The following is a 26,895-nucleotide window of genomic DNA, read 5'->3' on the forward strand; positions in this document are numbered from 1 at the left end:
TACACACATCTCTTTGTTTGCTACAGTGTCTGAATAAGGTCCAGTTGCTTTACAAATTTCTTTCTGCTGTCTGGCTGTTCTCTGTCCCATTGGTGACACTGATCATACAGAAGGTATCCAGCACAGCATGGGGAGGAGGAATGGCAGCTGGGGGGAAGGAAGGACTGAGAAAGCTGCCACTAATGCTTGAGATGTAGAGAGATGGGCTGCACACCTTGAGGCTCCCAAGTGTGTGAAATCCAGGTGTAGATTTCTGGTGGGCATCTCCCAATCCTGTACATAGCTATTTATTCACTATATTTTCTCACCCAAGCTGGAGAGCAGAGTCCTTCTGTGAGCTCTAATGTATCTGTGTGTTTTAATAACAAATTACTGTTGATTTTATACAACTATACCTATTTAGAACTTCAAAATCTTTGGTGTTTTCCCCCACCCTCCAGACTTTGTGCTTTTTGCTGCTGTTGGCACTCTTCTGTGATTCAGCCTTGGAGAAATAAATATTAGTTTAGCTGTTCTCCTGCTGGGCCTGCTCAGTGCATTTGCTTAATGATGACTTCAGTTCATCTTTGCAAGGGCTTTAGGGCCATAGATTCTCCCAGAAAAACAAGAAAAACAAGACAACTACCTGTGCTCTTTCCTTACTTTTGCGTTCTCCTCTCACCAACCTCACCTTTTTTCCCCAGACTAGAGTTTGGTTAAATAAATGTGCATACATTTATTTTTTTACCATGTATAATACATGGCTTTTCATAGTCTGTGATTCAGCATTATCAGGTGCCAAGATCAGATCTGGTTAGGAGTTAAAGTTTTGCCTGGGTATTTCTCCACTCCATTTATCTTGACTTGAAACACTGAGTAGAAAGTTGGACTCAAGCAGGTACCTGCTGCCCTTCCTTGTCATTAGTTGAATTTTCTTCAATCTGTAATTTTCTTCTTTTCATCTAAAATATCAAATCACATCCTGACTTACAACATTTGCTCTAGAGTCAAGCCCACACTATGGTTTCAAAGCATTCATATGTTCATATTTGAAAGGTTTTATGTTGTTTTCTCTATCCCAACCTTCTTGAACCAAATCTGGCATCTTCCTTTTTATGCAAAACATCAAGTTGGTCCATGCCATCAGACTTTTTTCAAAATAAGGACAAAGTAAACCTCCAAAATCTACATTTATGTATTTAAATGAAGATTCAGCTTCTCTTTATTCCTAGAAGTGCACCACTACCTGGCAAAGGAAGGAAGAGGTGATTTTATTAATGCCATTGTGATTTCAAGTAATTTTGCACATCAGAAAATGGACATCTTCTATTATACAAACAAGACAAAATAAAACTACCCCACAAAATAAAGCCAAAGTCCCTAAGTCCCACAAAGTAGCATTATAAAAAATCAAACTCTGGAAATATCCAAACTTCGGTTTATTTTTCTTGGCCATCTATAAAAGCTTTTTCAAATTATTTGAACTACTTATGCTTCACTTTTGAAATATGGCAAGTATAATTTTGCCAATAACTAGATCCAACTTCTGAGCTATTTTCTGCCAGAAAGCAAAAATCACTTCAGTGAAGTAATACATCAGATTCTCTCTTCATCTATTTCCAGCTGATGAGGTTTCAGCTTATAGCAGAGATTATTTTTTATTAGGCCCCAAGTACATGACCTGGCACTTGTACAGCTGAGTTTCATCTGACTGCTGTCACTTTGGTCCTCGAAGTCATCCCACTGCTTTTTTTTGGTGTGATGTTCAAAGCCTCCTCCATAATGATGATTCATTCCACAATGTGTCATCAGCAAATTTTCCTGGCATGGTCCTTCTTTACCATGCCAAGGACTGCGATGAAAATATTATGGAAGATTTATCTCAAGAACCATCTATGAGGAATTCAACTAATAACCTTCCTCTGCCCCGGCTGAAATCATGGGAAACAGAGCTGAAAAGGCCCTCGTGGTCCAAACTGTATCCCAAAGGCATGAACGAGACTCAGCACATACTTGTTGAATTTTTTCTTAAACGTAGTGGATGAGATTCCATGATCTTCATAGAGACTCCAAATCAGTAATTGCATCTCCTAATGACCAAAATACTGTCCCTACTGTCTGCCCAGAATGACTTCTCTGACATTTTCCTTTTTTTTTTTGACTGTGCTGAATACAGCCACAGAATTAACCCATTCCATTGTGAGGGATGTTTCTGCGAGCAAACCCCATAATATCATCTTCTGACGTGTTTCTTGGCTTCTTCCTTTGAGCTGGCTGCATCCACCTGGATTCATCAGCTTATGCTTCTGTGCATTAAAAGTTCCACCAGAGGCATTCATTTCAGGCAGAAGCACTCTCCATTGAAATCAGTGTTTACTTAACTCATGAAGCAATCCCCAGAGCATGATCATCATCTGTTACATTTCTGAATTTTAACTGAAGGAAAAGCTTCTCTTGGTTTCAGGGTCTCAGTAGTCTCATGAAGACTTCTTTTTGAGGAAGTCAGGGAATATTCCCTCTTGTAGACCTCTGTATATTAAATTAACAATTAATTTCTCCATCAGTCCTTATGAGCACTTTACCTCCCTGTCCCATTGGTGTTCAGAATACCCTCAAGGTTTCTGCTGTGTGACTTGGGGGAAATGCTAAAATATGTACATAGCACAGTGCATTTCCCACAAAACTAAATATTGTGCTACCACAAAGACAGAAAGTTGTATTTGGAAACTCCTATTTATAATGCTAATAAGAAACCAAATTTCATCTTCTTCTAATTAACCTGGAAAGCCTTCCTATTTATAACATGAGAGAGACTCTTCAAAACATTCAGAATGTTAATAAACCCACAGCTATTTCCATTTTTTATATCCTCTGATACACACTATTCATCAAGAACTGTTGCTCATTTCAGCATTAGTCCAATTTTCTTGGTCAAGAAGAGTTTAGCTTTTAAACCATTGCATATGTTTGGTTTTTTTTAATAAGAAAGAAAGAAATCTGATTTTCCATGTTTTGAGAAGAGATGGGATTGATAAATACTAACACTGTGTTGGCAAGCAAAGATGGCATGGCTAAGGCTCAAATGGAAGGACCTGGGGTAACTCACAGAAGTCACCATGACTGAGCAGTAACCTCTGTTAAGGTTCTTTTATATTTCACTGGCAATGTAAAAGTCTTAAAGCAGGAGATAAGGTCTTTTATGCAGCACATGCAAGTTGGATCTACTAAGAACTTTTTTCTTTTTTTTTTCTTTTTTTTAATTTTTTTTTTCTTTGTGTGTGTGCTGGTTACTACCTTGTGCTGAGCCCAGATTGACTCAGTTTAACACTTATGAGGTTTCTGAATAGAGGCTGATAACCAGAAATGAAATCAGAATCCATTTGTCTGTCTAGTTGGTAGGAACAAGCTCTGAGACTCCAATCAACCTGAAGATGAGTTCCCCTTTAGTCTCCAGATGTCAGGTCTTCAAAGGAGAGCTGAAATTCATTTATGGAAATACTTGGAGTCCTACCCTGTATCCCTCAGATGAATAGTCATAAAGCTATAGGGTTCTTAAAGCCAGATCTTCTGTATTAGCACAAAATACTGCCTTTTATACTGCTGTAAAATAGTGCAGTATATTTTTCCATCCAGAGAGCAACATCCAGTTAACATTTAAGTTAGTGAAGTGGAAATTTGTGTGACCTACCTGAAGAAACAGTCAAATGTCTTAGGTGAGAAAGTTGCACTAAAAAAGAAAATGCCACTGTCTTACTACTCTGCTTGAAAGAGTCCAGGGTAAGGGATGGAGGAGAATGGTTCTGATAGAGGTGAATGCACAGAGAGAATAACCCCATCTCCAAATAACAGTCCAGTTTAACTTCTGAAATTAGGAGATATGGAAGGTTCACTTTCAACTCGTGCATATGACAGGCTTTGTGTTATCCAAAAGGGGAGGAGAAAATCTCAGTTACTGGTGAACTGAGATTAATTTTGTAAAGGTTTGCAAGGTGTTATTTATAGCCTGTGTGCCAGAACTGTTTTCCTATTAATGGTCTCTGCAGCCCACGCTCAAAAAATAGTGCAGTCTCATATAGTGTAAATAAGACCTGACAATGCAAATTTAACTGTTTTCTATTCTAACAGACTCCTTCCCAACCATTTGCTCATTCTCCTCGTGTCTGTGTGTTCTTCCTCCTGCAGTCCAGCACATCATTCAACAGGGATGCTGTGAAAGCAGGGACAGGCCGGCGTTTCCTTGGGGGGCTCTTGAATGATGCATCCTACTGCTACACTCTGGAAGTCTCATTCTACAGCTACATATTGGCTGGACCTACTTCTGCTGTCCCCTATACAGAAGAAGCATGTATCCTTTTAAAACCTTCCCATCTCTTGCAGCACATGTGAACTGGGCACTTAAGGTAAATACTTCTATCTCAATAAGAGTTTGCTGAGATAGGAACACACAAGTGGAAATGTGAGTCTGCTCCTGATGCTTTAATTTCCCTCATATTGATTCTCCATACTGTGGAAATTCAAGAAGAGAAAGGCATATTAGATCAAATAAGCCATTTCCCTCTTGTAGGAGATTGGCTCACACACTTATTATCGAAACTAGTCCTGGAGAGCCTGTGATCCATTCCCTTCCAGAGTCTTCCATTTCTTTCTTCATTTCTCTCCTTACTCTCTCATTATCCCTGTGTTTATATTATTGTTTTAATAGCAAGTTGAAAGTGCATCTTTGATACTGTGTAAAAATATCTCCTCTGCCTTTGAATTGCAGCCAAAATGTTCTAAAGGATCCTTTAGGTTCTGCAGCTGCCTCAGGGCCAACCCCTTAACACCAGTTTGCTAAAAAAAAGGAAAAGCAAGCCCTAAACCCTCAGAGTTGTTTGGTGGTTTGAGCACTCAAATAGAAATAGTGTCTCATTCTTCAAAGTCATATATACATCTGGCTACCTCAGTGCATTTGTAGAATTGTTCTGACTGGTATTACTATCTGTTTTAATGTTGTGGATTTTTTTCTTTTTTTTTTCTTCAGTTCCTTTCCCTTTTCCTCCCCCTTCCTTCCCATTCCTTCTCCTTTTTTTCCTTTCCTCCCTTTTTCTTCCCTTCCCTTTTTTTTTTTTCTTTTTGTCATCATGCTCAATCAAATAACCAATGTCCCATACTTCAACCTCAGTTGTGTTATTTTATCTTGGCATTCTATCTTGGTAGCTTCTGAAATTTCCACAGGTTTAGAAACTCTGCAGAGGGAGAAAGAGTATCTGTGATTGCCTATTTGCCTCTCCACTGCATTTTGGAAGTTGGACAAGGCTTACAGCTTTAGGATAGCAAGTGGGGAATTTTCATATGAGATATAATTCTTCACCATCTATGCATATGTGCACAGTGTGGGAATAAGAGTGAGAAACAGGGAGCAGGGAAAGTAATTCTTAATTATTTTGGGGGTTTCTGGTTTGGCTTCTCCACTGAAAGTGAAATTTGGGGGAAGGAGTGGGATGAATATGTCAAGATGACTTTTGCACTGTAAGGTTAACTGTTTCCAAGGAATATGTTTTTGCAACATACACATATGTAGTATATTTTGCCACTGAGAAGAAAAAAAAAGTCATTACTGTTAGGTTTAGGTATTTATTTTCTCATGTTGACATCTTGTTTTAAGAACATGTGCCTTAGTTTAACCTTTAATTTTCCTCCTCACTTAGTGCTTATTGTAGTGACAACTGCTTATCTTCCTTATTTATCAAGAACAATTTTTGCAGTGGGAAGAGGTCCTGTGCAAATCAGATCATGATTCCCTTGAATGTGTGTTTCTTCATGACTTGTAGGGCTTGCTGGCTTAGTTTCCTTTTCCATTTTTGTTCCATGTTTCACATGATAGGGGTTCCAGGTGTGGGGTCTGATATCTCTGTTTGCTTGGCAGCATTCTCAGTTCATTCCTTGGGACCAAGGAGCCAGAGCAGGTAGGGCACAGAAAACAGATTCCATCCCTTCTTGATGGTGATGTATGGAAGCAGCTTGATTTTTACAGTTAAGAGTTTCACCTAGCTGGATAAAAAAGGAGGAGAAGCTGGTTTTGACTGTCCTGGAAGAGAGCAAGCAGGGAAGGCTCTTTGCCCATTCTGCCCTGATAAATTTCATTATTTTCTTTGCAATGGAGGGATCCTATCAAGAATGCTGCTTATGACAGCTCTTCCTCATGTGTGCAATTTCCTAGTAAAAGAAATGGAGCTGACTGAAGCAGTCTCTAGGCTGGGCAGCTCTAACACAGGAGTGGCTGGATTTATACACATCCTTTTCCTGGCCTGGGGAGAGGTTTCATATCTTCCCAGAAATGCCTGTGACTAAGAGTTAGACAGTTGCAGAGCATTCCAATGCTGCCTGAACAGCTCTTCCAAGGTATTTGCAAGTCAGTGATTAATTAATGCTCCAGATTTTTTAATCTGGACAAAGACACAGCCAGTCAGTTCATATTGCCCTCCAAGGACAGGCAGGGTTCTAGTGACTATCTAGCTACATGCAGGCAGCAAGTCAAGAAAAGAAATGATGAAAATACAGTAAGCCTGAGGAAAAAAAAAAAAGTGATCTGATAGGCAGGAAAACTACCTTCAAAGCTGTGTTTCTTAGGACCTGTTTTTGTTTTTAATAGAAAAAGGATCAGGGAGGCTAGAATTGTTCAAAGCCTCTAGGATTGGATTAAGAAGTGCAGATGGAGACTCAGCCTGAAATTCACAGAATTCATGGACTTGAACAGAGACTACAAAGCAGACTACACCCCACATTCAGAAACTGGCCATGCTGGTTCCATGGGGAGAAAAAGCAAATTGGGATCTCTAGGTTCTACAAATATATGAATTTAGCCTAATGTTGGTCCTGTTGACAGGGGAGAAAACTGAACAAACTGAATAGTCTGCTGTTTGCATTGGTGGCATGGAATGATACCTATTAGTTTCTTTCCTTTACAGAATTCATGGCAAATAAGATCATAATACTCCCTCCTTTCATGCTGTTGGAAGTGGATTAGATTTGTTGTTCTACTTCTTTTGTTCTACTTCTTAAAAAACCTCTTCAGGTTCATCAGAGTTTATGTGCTAATAGATAATAGATAGATTTCCACAATAGATATATTGTGAAAATATATTTTTAAAAAAATGTTTTTCCACAATAGATATACTTCCACAATGGGTAAAATTATGCATTTTGTTCAGACTTGTGTGACTGAAACACACTCTGTACTTACTGAGATACATGGATACCTTACATGCATGAATATGGAAGACAGACTTTCTGTTAGTGTGGAAAATAAGTTTTTTGAGTGGGAAAAGAAAGAAAATTTTAAAAGAAGTGAAAGTATGATTAAAAGAGGAAATTTTTTCCAAATTACTCCAGTCAGTAGTATGTATTCTCCTGAATGAAATATCTCAAAGATTCAGAATTTAGAAGATTACATCTGGTACCTTTAAAAAAAAATAAAAATTGGCCCCTGAGGCTGCATTATTTCAATGAAATCCAGGAGTACAGAATCTGCCATCAGTCTGTTCGTGGGGGGGAGGGGGAATACGGTGGGATAACAGCGTCCTGCAGTGTTGAATTTCTGGCCTCTTCTAACATAGAAAAGAATGTGTCAGGCCTCAATTAGCACTGTAACATTAATGATTACTGCTGTAGTGTCTTGTATTTTTCTCCTGCATCAGGTGTAACTTCCTCCATGTCCTATTATACATTCCTTCAGAGGTATGAGTGTGCCTGGTGTCTCACTGATACATACCTGGTGTATGAGGAACATTAGGGATGTGTCTGTAAGCCTGGCTCTGCAGAATTCCCTGTGATAACATGTGCTGCAGATAACAGTGAGCAGACTCTGTTTTGAAGGCATAATAAGAGGATTGTGAGCTTGTCTGTTACTTGCCTGGAAGTGGACAGAGAAATGTTTAAAACCCTCCTCACATGCACACACACATTTGGTGGTCCCTGATTAAAAAGGCAACGGTTTGCTCAGCACCAGGTAAGGAAGATTTAAAATGAGCTGATATGCTTCCATTAAATACCATGTTTTACTAGGCAGTTACAGGGCTTCTGACACAAGGCATGTAAATTGCTCTGTAACATTCAGCACCAGCATCTCAGCTGCTGAGTTGTCTATAGGTACATGCTAGCCTCATAACTGGGCAGGGAACAAAGGATAAAAGAGGAGGAAGGATGAATTCCAACCATTCCTTTCCACTGCAGCTGCTGATCAGCAGCCCTCCCAGCCTGACCTGAGAGTGGCCAGTCTCACATCACCAGTTTTAAAATCTCTTGGATTAATTTTTTAGAATGTTTGAACTGGATCCCTGCTTCACAGCAGGCAACCCATAAGAGAGTGTAAAAGGTTTTACTCTTCCAAAGACTATTCATGAGGTAGGAAGGCAAGAGACTGGGCAATGATATATTTTAATCATAATTCTTAGCTTACTCCAGGTGAGGAAGGCCCTCATCCAAAGATGGGGCTTTAGTAATCTGTGTGCATGAATTTACTCATTGAAATATCTTCTGAGAGGAACTGGAGACCAGAACCCAGGATTGAGGGTCTGGTGGAACAGTTCTCCTTTGTACAGCTTTTCTAAGCACATCTCTTCACCTCTTTGATTTTACGTCCTCAATCTAAAGAATGAATTTAATGAGACTTCTTTTTTAAGCAAACAACCAAACCAAGGAAAAACATTTATAAACCATGGATGAAGAACACAGAAGAAAAAGACATTACTGATATTACCCCAGGGCAGGTCTTTTCACACCACAAACAGATGAGAAATTATCTCAGTATTTTAAAACAGTACAACTCAACCACCTAACAAAGATACCACGTTGCTTTCCATTTGACTGAATATGATGAATTAGAAGCTTTACATCCCTTAAACAGGGCGTGGTTACACTCCTGAACTCTCTGTTTATGGACATAAAAAATGTATGTCTACAGCCACAGAATGAAAGCCTGGATTTCCTTGAGCCTCTGCAGGTGACTAACAGGAACTTGAGTCTTGGACTCCTGGCACAGCTGGGACAACTGTGTTCACTGTTATTCTTAACTTCAAGCAGAATATCAGCCTGCTGCTTGACTGAGGACCTGGGAAGTCAAGTCCCCCAGAGGAACCAGTCATTTGCTTATTTTCATTGCTGATAAAGCTGAGAGAGCTCTGCAGAAGTTGCCCAGTGTAGCTTACATTTGAACCTGAGTTACAGCTTGTTGCCAAGATGGTTTCAAAGTAAATCAGGCACATATTCACAAAAAAAAAAAAGACCTCCAGAGGTCTACATCTTCATCCTTCTTCTGCTGAGTTCCTAGAAACAGCCTCCTTTCTGTGTGTTGCAAAAAGTGGCATTAATCCTAATTCTGTAGATTTTCCTAAGAGTGATGTACTTGCACATCATCTCTCTCGTATTTGGTTATTTCTCAGTACTGTGTTTTGGGCTGTCTTTGAGCAAAGAGAACAAAATCCTCTTTCAACTCCCCAGTCTGTGTGAAAGTGTCAAGGTTTACAGCCACAATTTCAAATGCTCTTAATATTACTGGAAGCATAGAGTTAAATCATAGAGTTGTAAAGTTACTTTATAGTGATAATGCTGTCAAGCATCAATATCGCTGCCCGAGGGCACCATGGAAACTCAGTTAATGATATAAGAAGCTGATATTTTTCAGGGTTGCAGCTGTTGGCTCATACCCAGAAGGAATGTGAGTGTTTGTTCATATAGAGTATATACAGGGGGACATGCTCAAAGAAAATTAAGAAACAGTCCAAGTCTGTTTAATGAAGCAGAGTGGAATGAAAGTGCAAAACAGCATGTGATGCTGCAGTATGCACACCTCTTTCCTTTACAGAATTCAATACAGTGTATCAGTGATGTGGAAAAATACTTTTTTTCCTTTAGGAGGGCATGGTTCTGGGGGGAGAATGTATGTTTCTATGTAGATTTGTTTATCTGGTAGCACTAACTGCATCAATCTATGCAGACAGCATTTGAGAGTATCAGTAAAGAAATGGAAATTAAGGGAAGTTACTCCAGTCACTTTAGGAATATCTATAATTTTTGCAATGGATTTCTTAGCAACTGTGTCCCAAAGTGCTTTGATAGGCTGAGATGAAAGATCTTATAAAAGTGCAAAGTGATACTATAAAGGTGTTTTTTTTTCTTTTAAAGAACAATTTTTTTTTTTTCCCTGAAATGTAGAATATCAGTCTTGGAAGCCATCTTCAAAGTATTTCTTGGGGATTTAACCATATGATTCCAGTTACCTTTTGGCTAGGTGCCAGGTATGAAACACCATTCATGTGAATGGTGAAATGATCTTGCAGATAAATTCTGCAGTAAGAGTGGTCTTGAGTGAGAGGTTCCTTTTTCTGTGTGCCCAGGTGCTCTGCATTCTGCCCGTTTGGTAAGCAGTAACCTGGCTTTCTGTGGGGTAGGAGGGTGAGCAGGTCAGACTTATGGACCTGTTTTTAAGAGAAGTAAAAGGGAAATTTTGTGTAAATGAATACACTGAGAAGTAAGCTGAGGATCTAGTGTTGATAGGAACAGAGCATCCAATGGTTTGAGAGCCTATCTGTCCTGTCAGATATTAAGGCACAAGTTAGACTGAGCACTGTGATTTGCTCCAAAGTTGTGGTGTCCTGAGAACTGTAAAGGAGGACCCCATGAGCATGTAGAATATTTCCTCCACCTTGTGTACACAGGTTTCTTTTCCAGGGATGCTATGATACAGGGAAGAGAAGAGATGGGTATTGTTAGACCAGAATTTAGCCAGATACAAACCCAAGAGAAATGCTCTCTAGTCACTTTTAGACATAAATGGAGGAGTTTGCATTCTTTGGAGTGCAGAAAGAGAAGGAAATTTGCACAGGCTGACTTGAGAATCATCAATATTTACAACCTTATTCAGGACCAGGAACTTTGTGGACAGATGGAGTATAAGTGTCTTACTGAGGCACATGTTCAAATATCATCCCTGCTTCCCACCAGCTGTCTTCAGCTCAGAGATGGCAGAGCAAGTGCTCCTTGGCCTAGGTTGTGCTGTATCCAGTTCTGCAGGAAGACTGATCCTTATAAGCCAGCCAAAATGAGCAAATCCAACTCTAAAAATTATCTTCTCTCCAATGAAGCCTTTGGTGTTTCTGTTCAGACACTGAAAGCTATCTGGTGCCAAACTGAGGTTTTAGTGATTGAAATCCTCAGCAATGCTTTCCTTTCAATCCAGCAATGACTTGCTGTTGCTATCAGGCCAGCTCTATCAGTGGCCTGCAAGAACAGGACTTTCTAAGTCAAAATAGCTTTGATAGTGGTATAAACATAAAAAAAAATCAGTTAATCAAAATTATTACATGTTTCTATTAGTATTTCTTTTGCATTCAGAAGAAAATAATTTAGACCAAGGACCAAGTGATGCTTTTGCTTAATGTTGGTAAGGTGAAGTAGATTATGTGAATGATTGCAGAGTTGTGTCTAACATAAGCAAGGGTGAAAGCTCCTTCCAGGCACTTCTGTCCTTTATGGAACTGGCTTTCAAGGTCTTGAACACTCCTCTTATGAAATGTCTTTTCTCTAAACTTCTATTCTTCCTTTTTCTTATAAGCAACTTAGGCAAAACAAAGCATATGGAACTGATAGTGAGGCTCTTGGGTGCTCAGAGAGCCATACAAATGCTATTAGACCTGTAGTTAAAATAATTCTTTGGTAAATGTTAAATTCCTATTAGTAACACTTGCTAAACTTAAGTGCAAAGGAAAGGGCAAGGCTAATCTGAGAGGCAAGGGAGAGTAGGGCTTAAGACATATTAGCAATTTGCTGGAAATGTCTGAGGGGAGTGGTTAATAAATTCTAGAGTAACGTCTGTGAGATGAAGATTGAGGTTGGGAGTGGGCTTTAGCTACTGCTGTGCTTTGGAGCTTTCCCAAATGTCAATGGGAATGAAAAGAAAGAAAGCAATTCAGAAGGAGGTGTTTTTCAAAAAGCAATAAACAGAAAAATTGCAGTGCCTCTGATAGGTCTCTGCTTTTCTGCCAGCCTGGAGTGGTGTTTCTGTGTTTGTCACCTTTTCCTCTTTGTGTCTCTTCACTTCTGGCTGAGCTTTCTGCCCTGTGCCTGCTTGTCCTGTGTCTTTACCCTCCCCATCTTTGCAGTTTTAGGTTGTTACACTTACTCCCTGCCTTTCTGTCATCTCACTGGATTTTTTGCAGCTGGTGTTTCATTACCCAGACACACCCATCCTTTGCTTTTTGATCACTGTGCTGTCTTTCTCCCAAACCATGCCTTTTTCATTTATATTTTGCCACCTAAAGGCTCAGCAGGGCTTTTTGGTAATTAAATGGAATTCTAGGGTGGAAACAGAAGTTATTTTTCACTGCTAGTTCTTTACTCCCAAATATCAACATCCTGAAAGGAAATCAGAAGTGGCTGTTAGGAAACTCAAGAAAGAAAGAAGTATTTTTGTGTGTCTGTCTTTCTCAGCTGCTTGACCAATTACAACTGAATCTGACAGTGATGAAGGTCTTGGGGATATTACATTCCTCCAAGTTTCATGAAAAATAGCTGGCTGAATGAGTAGAGAGACCAAAATTAATCTCTCCAGTAGGGACAGCTGCATCTCTATTGTTAGAAACCAGAGGACAGTAGGCATGAAAGTCACAAGGAACAGATCCCACATCTCCCTGCCTTCCCTGGGCCTGCCACTGGGGAGTTGAGACACTTTCCTTTTCTCTGCAAACTTTTCCCCCTATCATATCTGCAAACCTTAACAGAAGATATCTCATGGCATCCTAAAAAGCAGATTGCATCTCCTCCATCAAGCCACTACTCCTGTAAGAGGCCAGAAACCTGGCAGGTGCAGTTCACAGGTGAAAAGAACACGCAATGAAGCCAGGGCCAATACCCACCTGAAGCCAGCAGCTTTTCTTGTTGCCTAGAGGTGAAACTTTGTCCAGGGTTCAGATCAGCAAAGTCTGAACATGTCTCAGGCAGAAACTAAAGAAAAGCTGCAGCTGTGATCTCCTGTTCAGAAACCTTTGTATTTCAATAAGAGCAAGATGGGTCTGATTTTCCCATGTCTCATCTCTTGACAGAAGAACAGCCAGGTCAGCTCAGATCAAAATCTGCAGTGTCTGGTGTGTGACTGAGGCCAAAATCTGGTGCCTGAGAAGAATATAATAGTAGAGTAAGCATATAACTATACTAACCCTGAATATTCTTCCAGCTCCCAAAAATTAGTGGTTTGGAGATCCGGAAGCTAGAGATGTTGATTATGTCTGTAGTAAAAAATCAGTGGCTTTGTCTCCCAGGAACCTGTATCCATTTTTAACATCCACGCCATTTCTTGTGAATTATTTCCACAGCTTAAAAATATCTTTTTTGTTTTACACCTGCTACGTGCAACCCTTATTTTGTGATTCCTAACTGTTACACTGGAAGCAGCATTGATCCCCACTGGCTTTTCCCATAGCCCTGGTATCAGTTGCCATCTTTTCCCCATTTGATGTCTCTTAGCCTACCTACTTATCTGCTATAATATTTATCCTGTACATTGCAAGTGGAAAAATGCTACCAGATCAGAATCATTCCTCCATTTCTAGAGTTGGTATCTCACCTTCCACTTTCTTTCTAGGTACTCACAACTCTATGAGTTGCCAAGCAATGGTGAATGAACTCCAATGACTCTAAAGGAGGAGGCTGTATTTGCTGTGCATTATGATTTTTATTTGCACTCCAGATAAATCCTGCCCTGGCTCACACAAGCAGCAGAGACAAGCACTAGAATGAGAGACATGGCTTTCAGTTTCAGAGTATATGCTGTAATCATGTGTTCAGTTTCTTATGTACTTAACAGCCTCTGTCTGTTCTGCTGTACTCTTTCCCAAAAATTAGAAGAGATTCAAAGGTTGTTGAAATAACTGAATTTATGGTCAGAATAGTCTGGAGTTTTGATCATCTGGCTTAAGATAGTCTAGGAACCAACTTCTGCTAGAGGAATATGGATTTTTTAAAATGGGAACATCCCAAATAATTTGCTTTCTGGCATGGGAAGTGGTGTGCATCACTTTTTATCAAGCCAACTTCTGGTTGTAACCCTCCTACAGTCAGGTTGTGTTCACGATTCTGTCAGGCCAGTTATTTCTTTTTCTAAAACTAAGCAGTTTTTATTAAACCAGCAACTGTCGTCTGGTGCCACAGGAGATGAAATGACAGGTGATAATCCAGTCATCTTTCCTTCATTAGCCAATTCTTCAAGAAATCCAATATGTAAATTAGCTACTCAAGACCTCTCATGTAGCAAAGAAGGATCCATAGGGCAGTGGAGGGGGGTGGTGTAGCAAAAGCTTCCCTTGGACTTGTTTCTGCAGACATTTAGCTGGAAAATTTGTTTGAGGACATGTACAAAGTGAGATCTCTTCCCACCATATCAGTAATGACAAATCTCAAGCTTCTTTTCAATAAATCATTAAGAGGCTGTTCAAGTGGAACATAGCTGCTTTAATCAAGGTAGGGGATGCAAAGGGCCCAGAGGATCCAGCTTGTTTTCCTGGTGACTTTCTGGAGAAGATGCAGCTGGACTACTGACATTCCTATGTGATGAATCCAGGACAGCCCAAGGGAAGAGAATCTACAGTACTTCAATTCTGTTGTTCTTGTTTTCAAGCATTTTAATCTCAAGAGTTTCTGTGGCTTTCTTCCAAGGTCTACTAAGTGGCTATTGGCAGAATATAGCACAGGCTACTGTGCAGCCATAATACCTCCCCTTGAGAAGATGGCCATAACTGTGCCTGTTAGCAGTCTCGTAGACCCATATTCTTTCTGTGATAATGTGAAGGTTTGAGACTGGGCTGTTTCTGGGCCAACAAGGGCTATCATCCTACTGTCAGTTCTTCATTACTTAATGATTCCTCATTGCACCACATCCTTCACACATCTTACCAAGTAGAATTTGTTGCATTGACTTTCTTTCCAAAGCCTGCCCAGAAGGACAGCTTTCCTTCAACCAGGACACAGAAAGGGCCTGTGTCTCCAGAACCATCAATATTTTTCTTGAGATGATAAATGAACTGCCAATAAACCAAGGCAGCTGCCAGATCCATCTGAGAGACAGACCTTCAGCCCCAATTTATCCGTGCTTGGTTTATTTATGTGTCTGGAAACTTTTGAGATGCAAACAGAGGACTAACTACTCTGAGGCAGCCACTGAGAATTAGATGGTATAGATAGATTTAGTGGTAATTTATGGACTGGTTCAGATACATTAGGTATTATTCTGTGTTAGCCTATCCAAAACATGAAAATGCCATGAGATTCATCGTAAGGAGCACCACAGAAAAGAAAGAATTCTCAAAGTAAGACCTAAATTCTTCTAGTTGCTATATTATACAGTTTGCTTTCTCCATCTCTTCTTGTTTTTCTTGCCTATAATTCAGTTTTTTGCACAATCTCTGAAATTTGTGCTGTCAAGATTTCTTTAAGGAGAGGAGACATGGCTGATCATGTTGTACCTGGAGGGATGGGACCCTGGAATGATCTTCAAAAGTAAGGTTTCCTGGGAACCAACCTTTTTTTGAACCAGCTGAAACAGCTGGAAAGAGCAGACTTTGTGTTTAGGACCCTTTTGCTGGGCAGCAGATGTGTGTGTATGTTTCATATACATTCACCCCAGGATTTCTAAGCCTAGTTTTTTGGTTCCAACCAGAGAGAGTTGTCAGAGGTACTAAGTTTGTGCAGGTTTTATGAAAAGAGGCAGCTGGGCAAAGGAAAGAGATTCAGCTAATGTCTCAGCTGAGGGAAAGGCAGAAGTTTAAATGTTAATACACATAAGAGAGTCTGTACGGGGGAGCAGCTGCAAAATGCTTCAGCACAGGGAGAATTTCAGCTGGCACACAATCCATAGTGCTGGAAAAAACAGGGGTGGGGACAGGGTACCAGTGGCTGTGCTACTGTTGGGACATTATTTGGCCTGGCCTGACACAGCCTGGGTGATGCAGGAGCACAAACCTCAAGATCTTTGCTGATCAGAGGGAAGCTGAGCAAGTCCATGACAGCAAAACCGGTGCAGATGAGTGCTTGGTGTCAGTTCATAGGAAAATCGAGGAGGCCCAGCAGCCTTGTGCCTCTTGGAACCTCCCTGTAGTTATTTCCTTGCTAAGGTTGGGCATAAGGAAGCAATTTCCCCCTCCCCACCTTCCCTGCCTGGGTCAGCATCCAGCAGCGCAGCTCTTCTCATCCTTGCCTGTAGTTAAAGTGCCCTCTTCTGGCATGAGAAGTCTCATTCCTCAAGGGCAGCCGATTGAAGAGAAGTGGATGTTTTTCTGATGGTTGCTGAAATCAAGAACAAAACAGGGTTTTTTTTTTCTCCCTTTGCCTTCTCCCCTATGTTCTGGACTCTCTTGGCAGGCAATAGCAGTCAGAGAAGGAGCCTCTCTGTTGTATCAGCCTGGCTAGGTCAAAGTTTTTCTGTACAAGAGTGCTATGATGGGACTTAGTTTGCATCTCAGGCCATTAAATAAAGATGTTTTTATTCTCTTTTGTTTCTCCCCCCCCAGCTTATCTTTAGGTGGTGTAAATCTGTAGCTATGTTGACCTACACCAGCTGAGAATGTGATGGCCTTTCCCTGCTTGTATTTTTTGCTCTCTGTTCTATACATTGTCTCGACCTGTTGATGTCAATAGTTTTCACTGTGAATTCCAATAGGATTAAATCTGACCTCCGTTGATTATCAGAGAGTATTTGGTGATGAAATGTGGGGAGAGAAGAACATGCAGCCTCCCATTCTAAGCACTCAGTTGGAAAAGTTCTGATACAGTTTCTAATGTGAATTCAAGGTTAGCAGTACCCAGCACAGCAGCTGCATCTGTCTGCAGAGGGATTTAAAATCAGCCTTTAATAAGAAAAAGGAGTTTTCTACACTGCTTTATCGCATCAGTTACCATCAGAGGCCTTTGTGTGTGCTTTGGCTTTTTCTCTATATTTAAGGAGCATTTCAAGCCATAATTGATTATAGCTGAATTTGTGTTACAAAGTAGGGAACAGCAGATCAGGACATTTGTGCTATGAGATGAGACTGAGCCTGATTCCTGTTTAGATCCTTTATAGCAGAAGGGTAGTGGCTTTTCCCCTGGTAACAAGCAGTGTCTCAGCTATTGAGTACAATGCTCTATTAATAATTCTCTCCTTAGTGTGGGCTCCCTGAATTCAAATCCCTCACATCCAAGCTGGATTGGCATAAACCAGTTTAGGAAGCACACATACAATTTGTACAGCCCTCCACTGGGTTTTTGAGGAGTAAAAGGAGATGGAGTCTGGATTGCCAGGTTTTTCAAAGTGCCAAGCTAGAACTGATAATCCAGCTTCTCCCTTCAAGGTGAAAAGGACACAGGAGCTTCTGATGGTTTTGGTCTGCCTTCGGATCTTCCTGCAGTGGTCTCTGCTCTGTTATATGCACTTGAAAGCCGACACATGCTGACATTATTTTTATCTGCTCACTTCACTGCCTTAGGTCTGAAGTTCAGGAAATGTGGCTTCTAGTAATGTGATTTTATTTAAACTCCATACCTGTGTTTCATCTTACGTTCCTTCTCAGTCCTAGGTGCTTAATGCTGTTTAGGCAGAGATGGTCGGTGACTCAGGATAAGTACAGCACCCTCACAGTGTTACCACACCAGACCTAAGAATGCAGGGACATGTGCCAAGAACTGAGATGAGACAAGTTTCTAAGCCAGTAAAAGTTGAGATATTAATGCAGTTAGTGTAAACAGACGTCATTGAAACTAATAGACAATACTCTAAATTCTACTTATGACTTTCAAAATGATTATCTCAAATATGATATAAGGGTAAAGTGAGCACAGTCATCTTCTGATGTTCCAGTTTAAGACAGCAGCCTTACCTCTGCATAGAGTAATACATTTGTGAGTGTATAATATATGCATATATATCAGAAATATTTTTTTCTTTCTTTCTTAAGTACATTCTCAAGATTCATGAAGGAAATGAACTATGACAGAGGGAGAAACTCACAGGTTTGTCTTTGTGTGGGTGAGCTCCAAGCCACCACTGCAGTGAACAAAGATGCCCCTCTATCAGTCTTCTGCAGACAGCCCTGAAACTGGAGCATCCCAGAGTAATGGTGCTGAGAAGTTGGTATGATAACAAGGCAAAGGGAAGTATAGTCTAACAGGATGACAGCACAAGGCAGCAAAAATAGGTGGCTTTTGTATGACTATAATAGCACCACCTGCTTTCAGAACGTTAGTCATCCCGTAAATGTGTCCATTCCAGCAAATATCCTTGAGGGAGCTGACACAGAAATCCATAGAAATGAGGCACTGAATCTGAGCAGAGAAAAGGGAGAAGAGCGAGGACTTGCCAGGCTGAAAGGAGCCTGCTGGTGGGGGAAGATGAGCAGCATCAAAATGTGTGGGTGTGTATGGGGTAGCAGAGAAGTATGGATGCTTCCTGAAGGGAAGAATTTGTTTCCTTCTCATCAAACCTCAGCCCCTGCTGCTTTCTTTTATTTTCCTCTAGCAGGGCCAATCTAGGCACTCAGTGATGATAAATAACCCAGTATTACAAGGTGACATGCACAGTGGCACAGTAATATGGAGAGAAAGAGAAGAACCCAAAGGGACAGAATTTCTGTGCAATTTATTTATTTCCCAAGTGTGCTCTGCAGTGCAGTCAGTTTGGGAACATCATCCCACTGGCTCCTGCTACAGCTTGGTGAGGGGGTTTCGGGGAGCCTGACAAACCTCGAACATTGCTAGCAAAGCCAGTCTCCCCAGAAAGCTGTATTTTTTCTGGTGAGCTATGTTTGCAGTGACCTTGATAGGATGCTGCAGTCCTGTTTTGATTAAGGGCCTTTTGGGACCTGGTGTTTGATCTGTATTTAAGGGGTAGCTCTGCATGTCAGGGTACTTGCATTTGGCTGTGAGCTCCATCACCAGCTCCTTGCCTGGCCTGGGGTGAGTCGCACAATTTCCCTCCCTGCATTCCCTGATTAGCAGCCTTTCAGCTTTGCAATCATAACAGGTTTTTTGTTTTTTTTTTTTAACGTTGAATTTTTCTGCAATTTCCTGGATTTTGTGAAAGCAAACTGAGAGCAGAAGTGTTGTTGTGCTGACACACAGAGTACATCAGCAGGGCCAAGCCTTCAGCTTCACCGAGCAGGATGCTGCTGCTTGGGCTAACAGAATAGCAAGTTGTCCTTCTCTGTTGGACTGACATAAAGAAAGAAAAAAAAAAAGGTACATTTTGCCAGAGGGTTTCCTGGCCATTTACCGACAGCTAGAGATGTTAAGACTTGGTGTTCTCATTTCTGTTTGTGGCTTTATGGTGTTCTTGCAGACTTGGTGTCTGTCCTTTCCTATCCCAGCCCTTTCTCAGATGAAAATGCAGGACAGGAGGAATGATGTTGTCTAGACAGTGACACAGGGCTGGGACACAGTCTAGTGAGACAAAAGGATGGAACAGGCATATGCACAAGGTGATTTGCCTAAATCTGCACAACCAGATCTCCTGACTTCTTCACTCTACCTCCTGTGGCTTCATCCTTAGGAGATGAAGTTGATTGATTGAAATTGCCCTTTTTACTGATTACCATTTTAATAATCTAACCAGTAATGTCAGAAATCCAGCATTGTGGGGTTTTTAATTTTTTTTTTTTTTTTATGCAGTCTGTTTGTTACTTGCATTTCTCTCAGGTGGGCATCAAGATCTGACTATATGGATTAGCTTTTTATTTACAATGTGGTTTTGTGTTCTTATCATTCAGATACAGCATAGTGCTACTGCCGCAGCTGTGTTCTCACATGACAGTGGAATATTCTCATTACAAGGAAGTGAAAATTAAAAGCAGAAACCCACCCTCCCCTCCACCCCCTAATCAATCTGCAAAAATAAATCTCAGTCTCACAGGTCTTGGGAAAATCTCTTTGTGTATCCATGCATGCTTCATCTCCTTGGCGATTGTTGTCTTGTGTAAAATTCCTGTTTTCAAGAGTGTGGGATGGAAATTCTGCTTTGACATTTCTGTCTCCTCACAGTTGTCTTTGCCTGTTCTCAGTTGCTTCTCATGCCACATCTGACTGGCCATCAGTGCTGACAGGGAGTCTTTGCCTTGGAGTCTTACATGGGTTTAACTGATCACCCAGTTCCTTCCAGGTTTTAAATAGGTGACTAATAAGCCAGCTTCATGCCCCGGGGTTTTGATTATTGATGGGTTTTCCCACATGCTGTCAGCCTGCAAATAAATAATACCTGCAAGAAAAAGGGGCACTAAAAATCATCTTGGCTCTTTTCACTGAGAGCCAAATGGACCAGTGGCTGGAAGAAAGGATATTCCTGTTCCCCTCTCATTTGGTTGACAGAGTAATCACTCAGGGTAATAAATCTTCATTACAAACTTAGATGAAAATGAAAGAGGAACGAGAGTGCTTTTCAGACAAGAAGCTGGGAGGGGGCTTATGTCTCTGGGGGAACCCAGCCCCAGAGGGAGAGCTAAAGGGCTACAGAAGCCCTCTTGATGCTGGGTCCAAAATGTCCCTTAGTGGCTGTGCCTGTGCCTGTGCCTGTGCCTGTGCCTGTGCCTGTGCCTGTGCCTGTGCCTGTGCCTGTGCCTGACAGCTCGGTCCCCTCGGTCCTGGCCACCCCCTGAGCTCTGGCCTGTGCCCTCCATTCCCTGTAACCAGGGCTGCAAGGAGCAGGGCTTGTGCCTTGGCCCCGTAGCAGCCTTAATATGCACCTGAGGGGCCTGAAGAGAGGCCAGGAATAAATTGTAGAGATGTAGAGCAGCTGGCTACCTGCTGAGCAGCTCTTTAACCCTTCAGGAGTTAGTGCTTTCCGACAGCCTCAAGAGCAAACAAGGACAAAAAAAAAAAAAAAACAGCCATGAAGCTGAAACATTTTATTTCCCCTACTGGGCCTGCCAATTAACCCTGTCAGGAGCTGGAAAACCACACTGGGCACATCAACAGAAAATGAGCTGAGGAGGGAGAGTGTTTGAGGAAGGCAGTGCAGGGATCTAATCAGCTCCCTGACTCCCTGCAAGAGCTGAGCTGGGGCAGAGGGAGGAAGTTTGCAAACACCTCCACATTTCAGGAACCGCTGCAGGACTAACAGAGACTCTGAAGACCACTTCCTGGTGGGAATCTGTCTCCAAGCTATCTGGTTGCTGTGACACTGTTCCTGTCCATCCCTTTTTTGCTGCAGTGGCTTTGCTGTGTGTTTGGGCTGGAGGGATGAAGGAAGTGACAAAGGCTTCCCCTCTCCAAAAGCTGAGACTCCCCATCCAGGACCTATCCTGCTCTTGACCTGCTTCAGTGCTTGGGTCTGTGTGGTTTTTTCCCTGGAGCATTAGGTGAGCTGATTGCCTCTTCCTTTGCTCCAGGTAGTGGAAATTTTGATAAGGGTTACTGAATGAGCTGAATGAAGCACAGGTAAACCAAGATGGATGTATTTTGTTTGTTTCCCTGTGACAAGCACACCAGATAATGTGTAGAGAGCAGGGTCAAGTCAAGAGACAGTGGGGGCATTGGGCTTGGTATCACCTAAAGGGAGGCTGCGTCCATTCACTGTGAGGGTGATTAAGATCTGACTGTACTCTGGGGCTGTTTGGCATCTTGAGTGCAAGTCTACTGAATTATCATTCATTATCAATTATGCATCTTGTTGCATAATTTCCCACAGCATCAGCCTGCTGTGTTTCTATACCAATTGTCCAAGTGACACCACAGATTAAATCTGCCCACAGCCATCTCTGCAGCCTTTGGATCAAAAAAGCACAGGGAGCCACAGCAGAGAGGCAGGCACGGTGTTTAACTAGTATTGCTTTTCTTCCTTTCTGCAGAAAGCAATCCTTCTTTCCACTTGTTACTTTCTTTGGGACTAAAAATCAGGTGTTGCCCCATCTGCTGTGGGACTTTCTGGTCCCATATGTATTACAGGTGAGCCCAGACCAGCCCTGCAAAAACCCATTTGTCTCCCTGGCCTCTTGCTACACGGTGCATACTTCACTGCTCCCTAATCCTCCCACTGCTAATTGCTTTTCTAGTGCCTCTTGGATGCTGGTGATTTGGGGGGGGGAAGGGGGGGTGTCACGCTCTCAGTAGAAAAAGGTGGGATGGCTCTGGTTGTAAAAAATAGCATAAATGGAAGAAGAGGGGCTGTTTCAGAGTTTAGTGATACAGAGTTAATATTCTGCCTCTCAGGCCATGAAATCGATCTTCCAGGTGAATCTCTGGTTTCTCAAATTCATTTTGGGCACAATGTGCACCTCAGATGGAACTGGCTGCAGCTCTTGACGTCAGTAAATGCTTTCTTCCCTTCAAAAGAACACAGCTTGGATTTCAACTTGTTTTTACAGCTTCACTTCTCCTTGTAAGGCTCATTGTCACCACCGGGTCTGGTGTCATCCAACTGCGGCAGTGAGACCAACACTCTGTGCTGCACAAATTCCCAGAGCACAACACTCAGCAGTGGCCAAAGCTTTCTGCTGGCACCTCCTCAAGGCAAAAGAAAGAGAGAAATAGCACTTTGTCTGCCTCCCTTCATTGCTGCCCACCAGGAAACCAGCATAGACAGAACTTTGCTGCTCTGCTTGAGAGAGATGCAGGTTAGATGAGTGAGGCAGACACCTTGAGGCTTTTTGGCCTTTTCAGCAACCCCTGTCCCCTTTGTCTCATCCCATTTTTTTCCCATGAGATTGTCATTGACCCACATCCCTGCCCTCTGGCAACTGTGCTTTTCTTCTGCTTTTTCCCACCTGCCAAAGCCCTTTCTTTAGGTGGCAGGAGTTTAATTATTTTGGCCATGAATGTTGGTGATGGCTGCATTTGAGCAAGCAATAAAAGGATAATTTCAGCAAGGCAGCTCTGAGGAAGATCAAACACTTTCTGATGGTTGCAGGGACAACTTTCCTCACACCAACTTTCTCTGCCTGGTTTCATTCCTTTCTGACTCATGGCTTGCTTTCGTCTCCTTATCTTTCCACCTAAACAGAAGTGGTGATAAATTTACTAAATCCCTTCTTTGTGGCAGAAATTCTGCAAGTTGAGAATGTCAGCTTGTGCTTCTTGCTTTTCCAGTTAGTGCATCTCTGAGCAGTGGAGCAGCCAGTTTGAATTACAAGAGAAGGCATCCTAAGTTCACATATCACAAGGTGTGCACAGGTGAGAAAGAGTCAGCCCAGTGCTTCTTACAGCTCTTCAGTGAACACTACAAAACTGCCTGCAAGTACAGACAAGGTGCAAGGAAAGTGTTGTGCCCATCCAGAGCTATCTGGGAACTGCTACCAAGGGGGTGGGCACATTTTTATGTGTCTAGAGCTGATTTGGTGGGCTTTGTGCTGACTTAGGAACCTGACAAGGGCACACACAGTGTGTGTGTAATGTAGTTCCCTGCTGGCAAGGTTGTTCTTTCCCCAGTTTTCCACCAAGGAGCAGGAGCAGGATTGTACCTGGCTTCCAAATCTTATGCTCCTCTTGTGGCAGCAAAGTCCCAAGGTACCTTGAAAAATTCATCACGGCCCATTTGCTAATTGGTGAGCTGTACAGCAGAGGATGTGGGGAAATGGGTGCCCTGAGCAAGCCCCTCCATACAGTCAAGCCCAGCCTGGTTTTGCCTTTCTGTAGCAAAGATAAACACTTTGAAAAAGCTTCTGCTAGACTGAACAGACATAAAACTGAGTTAAACTGGGAGATGTATAACTGCATCACCCCAAAAGGGCTTTAAAATGCCTAAATATAGTTTGAAGAAATATTTTGTTATATCTATCTTGAATTGTGTTAGAGGAACGATCTTTCCCTTCTATGGAAAGAGGTAGAGACAATGTGGAAATGGAAAATACAAGTTCTTTTCTGGTGCAAAGAACGTAGCCACACCAGGCAGCTGGTGTGCAAGAGAAAATACGGATGATGAAAATACCCAAACTTGTTTCCATGTCCCACTGGGTTGAAATGCACAAAAGTGTAGTTCAGGGAATCATGATGTAACACTTAAAAGTGAATCAGATAAGAAAATCTTTCTTCCTGGTGCTATTTTCAGCACAAAGTAGATACGTGGAGGTTAATTATATTCCAAAATCAGTGTGGGCCATTTTATTAGGAGAGGTCAAAATTGTTAAAGACAGATTTTCTATGCATCAAAACAAGTTCATATGAGGCTCAAGTCTTTGCTGGTCTGACCTCAGGCAACACTATGCACTTTGATAAAGCTTTCAGTCGTGATAAAGTTTTACTGATTAGTACTAAAGTTGAAGAAAACTGGGAGACATAAGGCAGAGGAAACACTTAAGTCTGCATCTATGCACCCAGTTTTTGCAATCAGAGCATCAAAAACTTCTTGATCCAGAGGATGCATCAGGCCAGCATCATGAGTAACCACTCATCTATTTCTGATTCCCAATTTAGTGTCTTAGTTACAGCAGTGACTGAGAGATTAGGAATCTGTAAAGAATGTAAGCATGTAAGAAATTACAATAGCTTAAAAGGAAATAAAAGTCAACATTTTTTTTTGTCCTGAGCATGTTGTATAAGAGAGGGGTAAGAAATTAATTCACAAACAATAAAAGAACCACTTTGTCTTTACTTGTCATGACTTGACCTCACATATAAGGGTTATTAGGATGAACACCCAAGATTTGGGGGCATATCTGCTGTGATTCCTCCAGCCTAGCACAGGTAATGCAGCAGGAGTACCCTCTCCTGATCAGGATGCTACTGGATGAGTAGAGCTGATTCAGATACTGTGATCACTGCCCAGCCACACTTATGGCAGAGGATAAATTCTTCCCAGTGTTAACTACAGCTTTGTCTGAGGATTTGCCAGGTTCTGTGTGCCCTCCAGTAGAGGACTATGCACCTTGTGAATAACTGTGACACTGGGTCAAGAAAATTTGAGTGATTTGCAAAATGCAAACCATCAGATTTTTGAGCTAACATTGGGATCACTGGGATCCACTGTGTGTAGAAGTGGGGACTCTGTGATAAACTTGTTTATGTTATCTTAAGAATGGTAAAGTAAGTTAGGCTGTTAAGATACGTTGGTTAACTAGTGGCAAAGTACAGTGCCTGTCATTCATTCTTTGGGTTTTTTTTTTTTTGTTTTTTTCTGGTGTGGGTTTGCTAGTTGCTTTGTGATTTAATTTTATTAGGATAAAGATAATTCCATGTTTCTTTAGATATCTAGCAGGCTTCAAGACATGCTTGTGTGCAAATCCTCTTAATTGCTTTGTAAACTTTGGGGAGTGGAAAGCTCTGGCAAAGGAAGGGGGAGATTTGTACCATTCTGCATGTTCTGTGCCCCAGAGGTGTTTATCTTAGGGTGAGAAATAAAATGCCTTCTTGCTTATCACACTAAAAGAGCTGACACTTATAAAGAGGTTCAAAATGAAGGCCAGCTACACAATCATAACACCTTGTTATGTTGCAAGTATTTAACTCAGAATAACTAATAGAATATTCTAACACAGAGTTTGTGATTGAAAGATCACTCAGAAAAGGCAGGTAAGGTGTTCTGGCTACAAAGATTGTGTGCTGTGTATTTTTGGCCTGATGCAATATAAATTGCAGTCAGGAGAAAAATTACTGTGAACTGAACACTGAAAGATCAACCCTTTGTGGAGGTTAGATCCCAAACCTGTACTGACTAAACCTGCTTTTTTGTTGTCTCTGAAAGCTCTATAAGCTCAGGGAAGATACGAGTGGCTCTGAATTTCTCTTTTTGTCCATTTTATGATTGCTTGCTCTCAACTGAGGGAAAAAAAATTAAATGTTTCCTTGACTACAGCACTTGTGATGTCATATGTGTTGCACTTTTTATTCCCTCTCTTTTAGGTTCCTTTCTGAACTCATCCTCATCTGCTCTCCCTTTATAGCCTGCAGTAGTCCTATAGTTTTCCTGCTGCTCATTTCACTATTGCAGCAGGTATCACTTTGTTGTATCTAGGTCAGTCACTTCTCACTCTGTGTAATATATTTGTCAAAGCATTGTGCAGTCTGTCTGAATTGGACAATATTATTCCAAAGGATTACCTTCTGTTGCTTTTTTATGGAGACAGGCAACACTCGTGAAGTTTTGTTTTTAAAAATAGTTGATTCTTCTTCCTTTTCAATTTTAGGCTTGATATCTCTTGCCTGCAGTGTGATCAGTTGTTTGTACTGGAGTGAACACTGTTAGAACCTGTGTAATAGTTCTGCAAAATTGGAAGCCATCCTTGTACACATTTGGGTATGAAGCATGGGAATCAGTCTTGAGGTAGTGGCCAAGTTTCCCCCAAAACACCTTCTTTCAAAGGCTTGCTTTTCATTTTGGAGTATGCCATTTTTGCACTCTAGGACTGCTAGTGTTAACATAGGACTGACATTTCTAAGCAAGCTTACCAGAAACAGTCCTTACCAGAAATAACCCAGAAGTAACCCTATTCCCTTTCTATTTTGTTCACACAAAGGTGACTACATTTACCTAGATCAGTGTCCTTCCTATGCTCAGGCTTTGCAGAGTATTAACTATGCAGGTTTTTTCCCAGGTAAAGACTTTACTGGAAAGATATGATAATAGATGCAGGTCTATCTCATTGCTTTTTTAGGGTTATCTTTAAGCAACCTGAATATTATTGCTATTTTTTTGCTTGCTTTTTTCTTTTCCACCTTGATTCCTCTCTTAGCTTCAAAATGAATTACACCAGGCCTGTGTGAGAAAAGGGCAGTGTCTTCCCACTGTAGCCATTTCAGCCTCCCCCTGCTGAAGTCCACAGCAATTCCCATTTTACCCTGAGATCCTGCTAATAAATTGCATTGCTTTTGCATTTATCACCATTAAGAGTTATTTGCTGCACCTTGCCCAAGTTACCCAGCAAAGCTCAGGACTTTGTAGAATTTCTGTACGTGCTTTTTTTTTTTCTTTCCTCTCCATGTCCACTTCCCCAATTC

General features: G+C 41.5%; 1 protein-coding gene across 1 annotated transcript in view; it reads left to right on the top strand.

Annotated features, from left to right (window-relative positions):
• AGBL4 (AGBL carboxypeptidase 4) overlaps positions 1-26,895 on the top strand; it is an 891,229-nt gene that overhangs the window by 804,145 nt on the left and 60,189 nt on the right. Inside the window, exon 11 of the mRNA XM_071750192.1 lies at positions 4,162-4,324. Coding sequence (XP_071606293.1) covers positions 4,162-4,324 — 163 coding nt within the window. The remainder of the gene's footprint in view (positions 1-4,161; positions 4,325-26,895) is intronic.

Source organism: Heliangelus exortis, chromosome 8, assembly GCF_036169615.1.
Source record: "Heliangelus exortis chromosome 8, bHelExo1.hap1, whole genome shotgun sequence".
Taxonomy (NCBI): Eukaryota; Metazoa; Chordata; class Aves; order Apodiformes; family Trochilidae; genus Heliangelus; species Heliangelus exortis.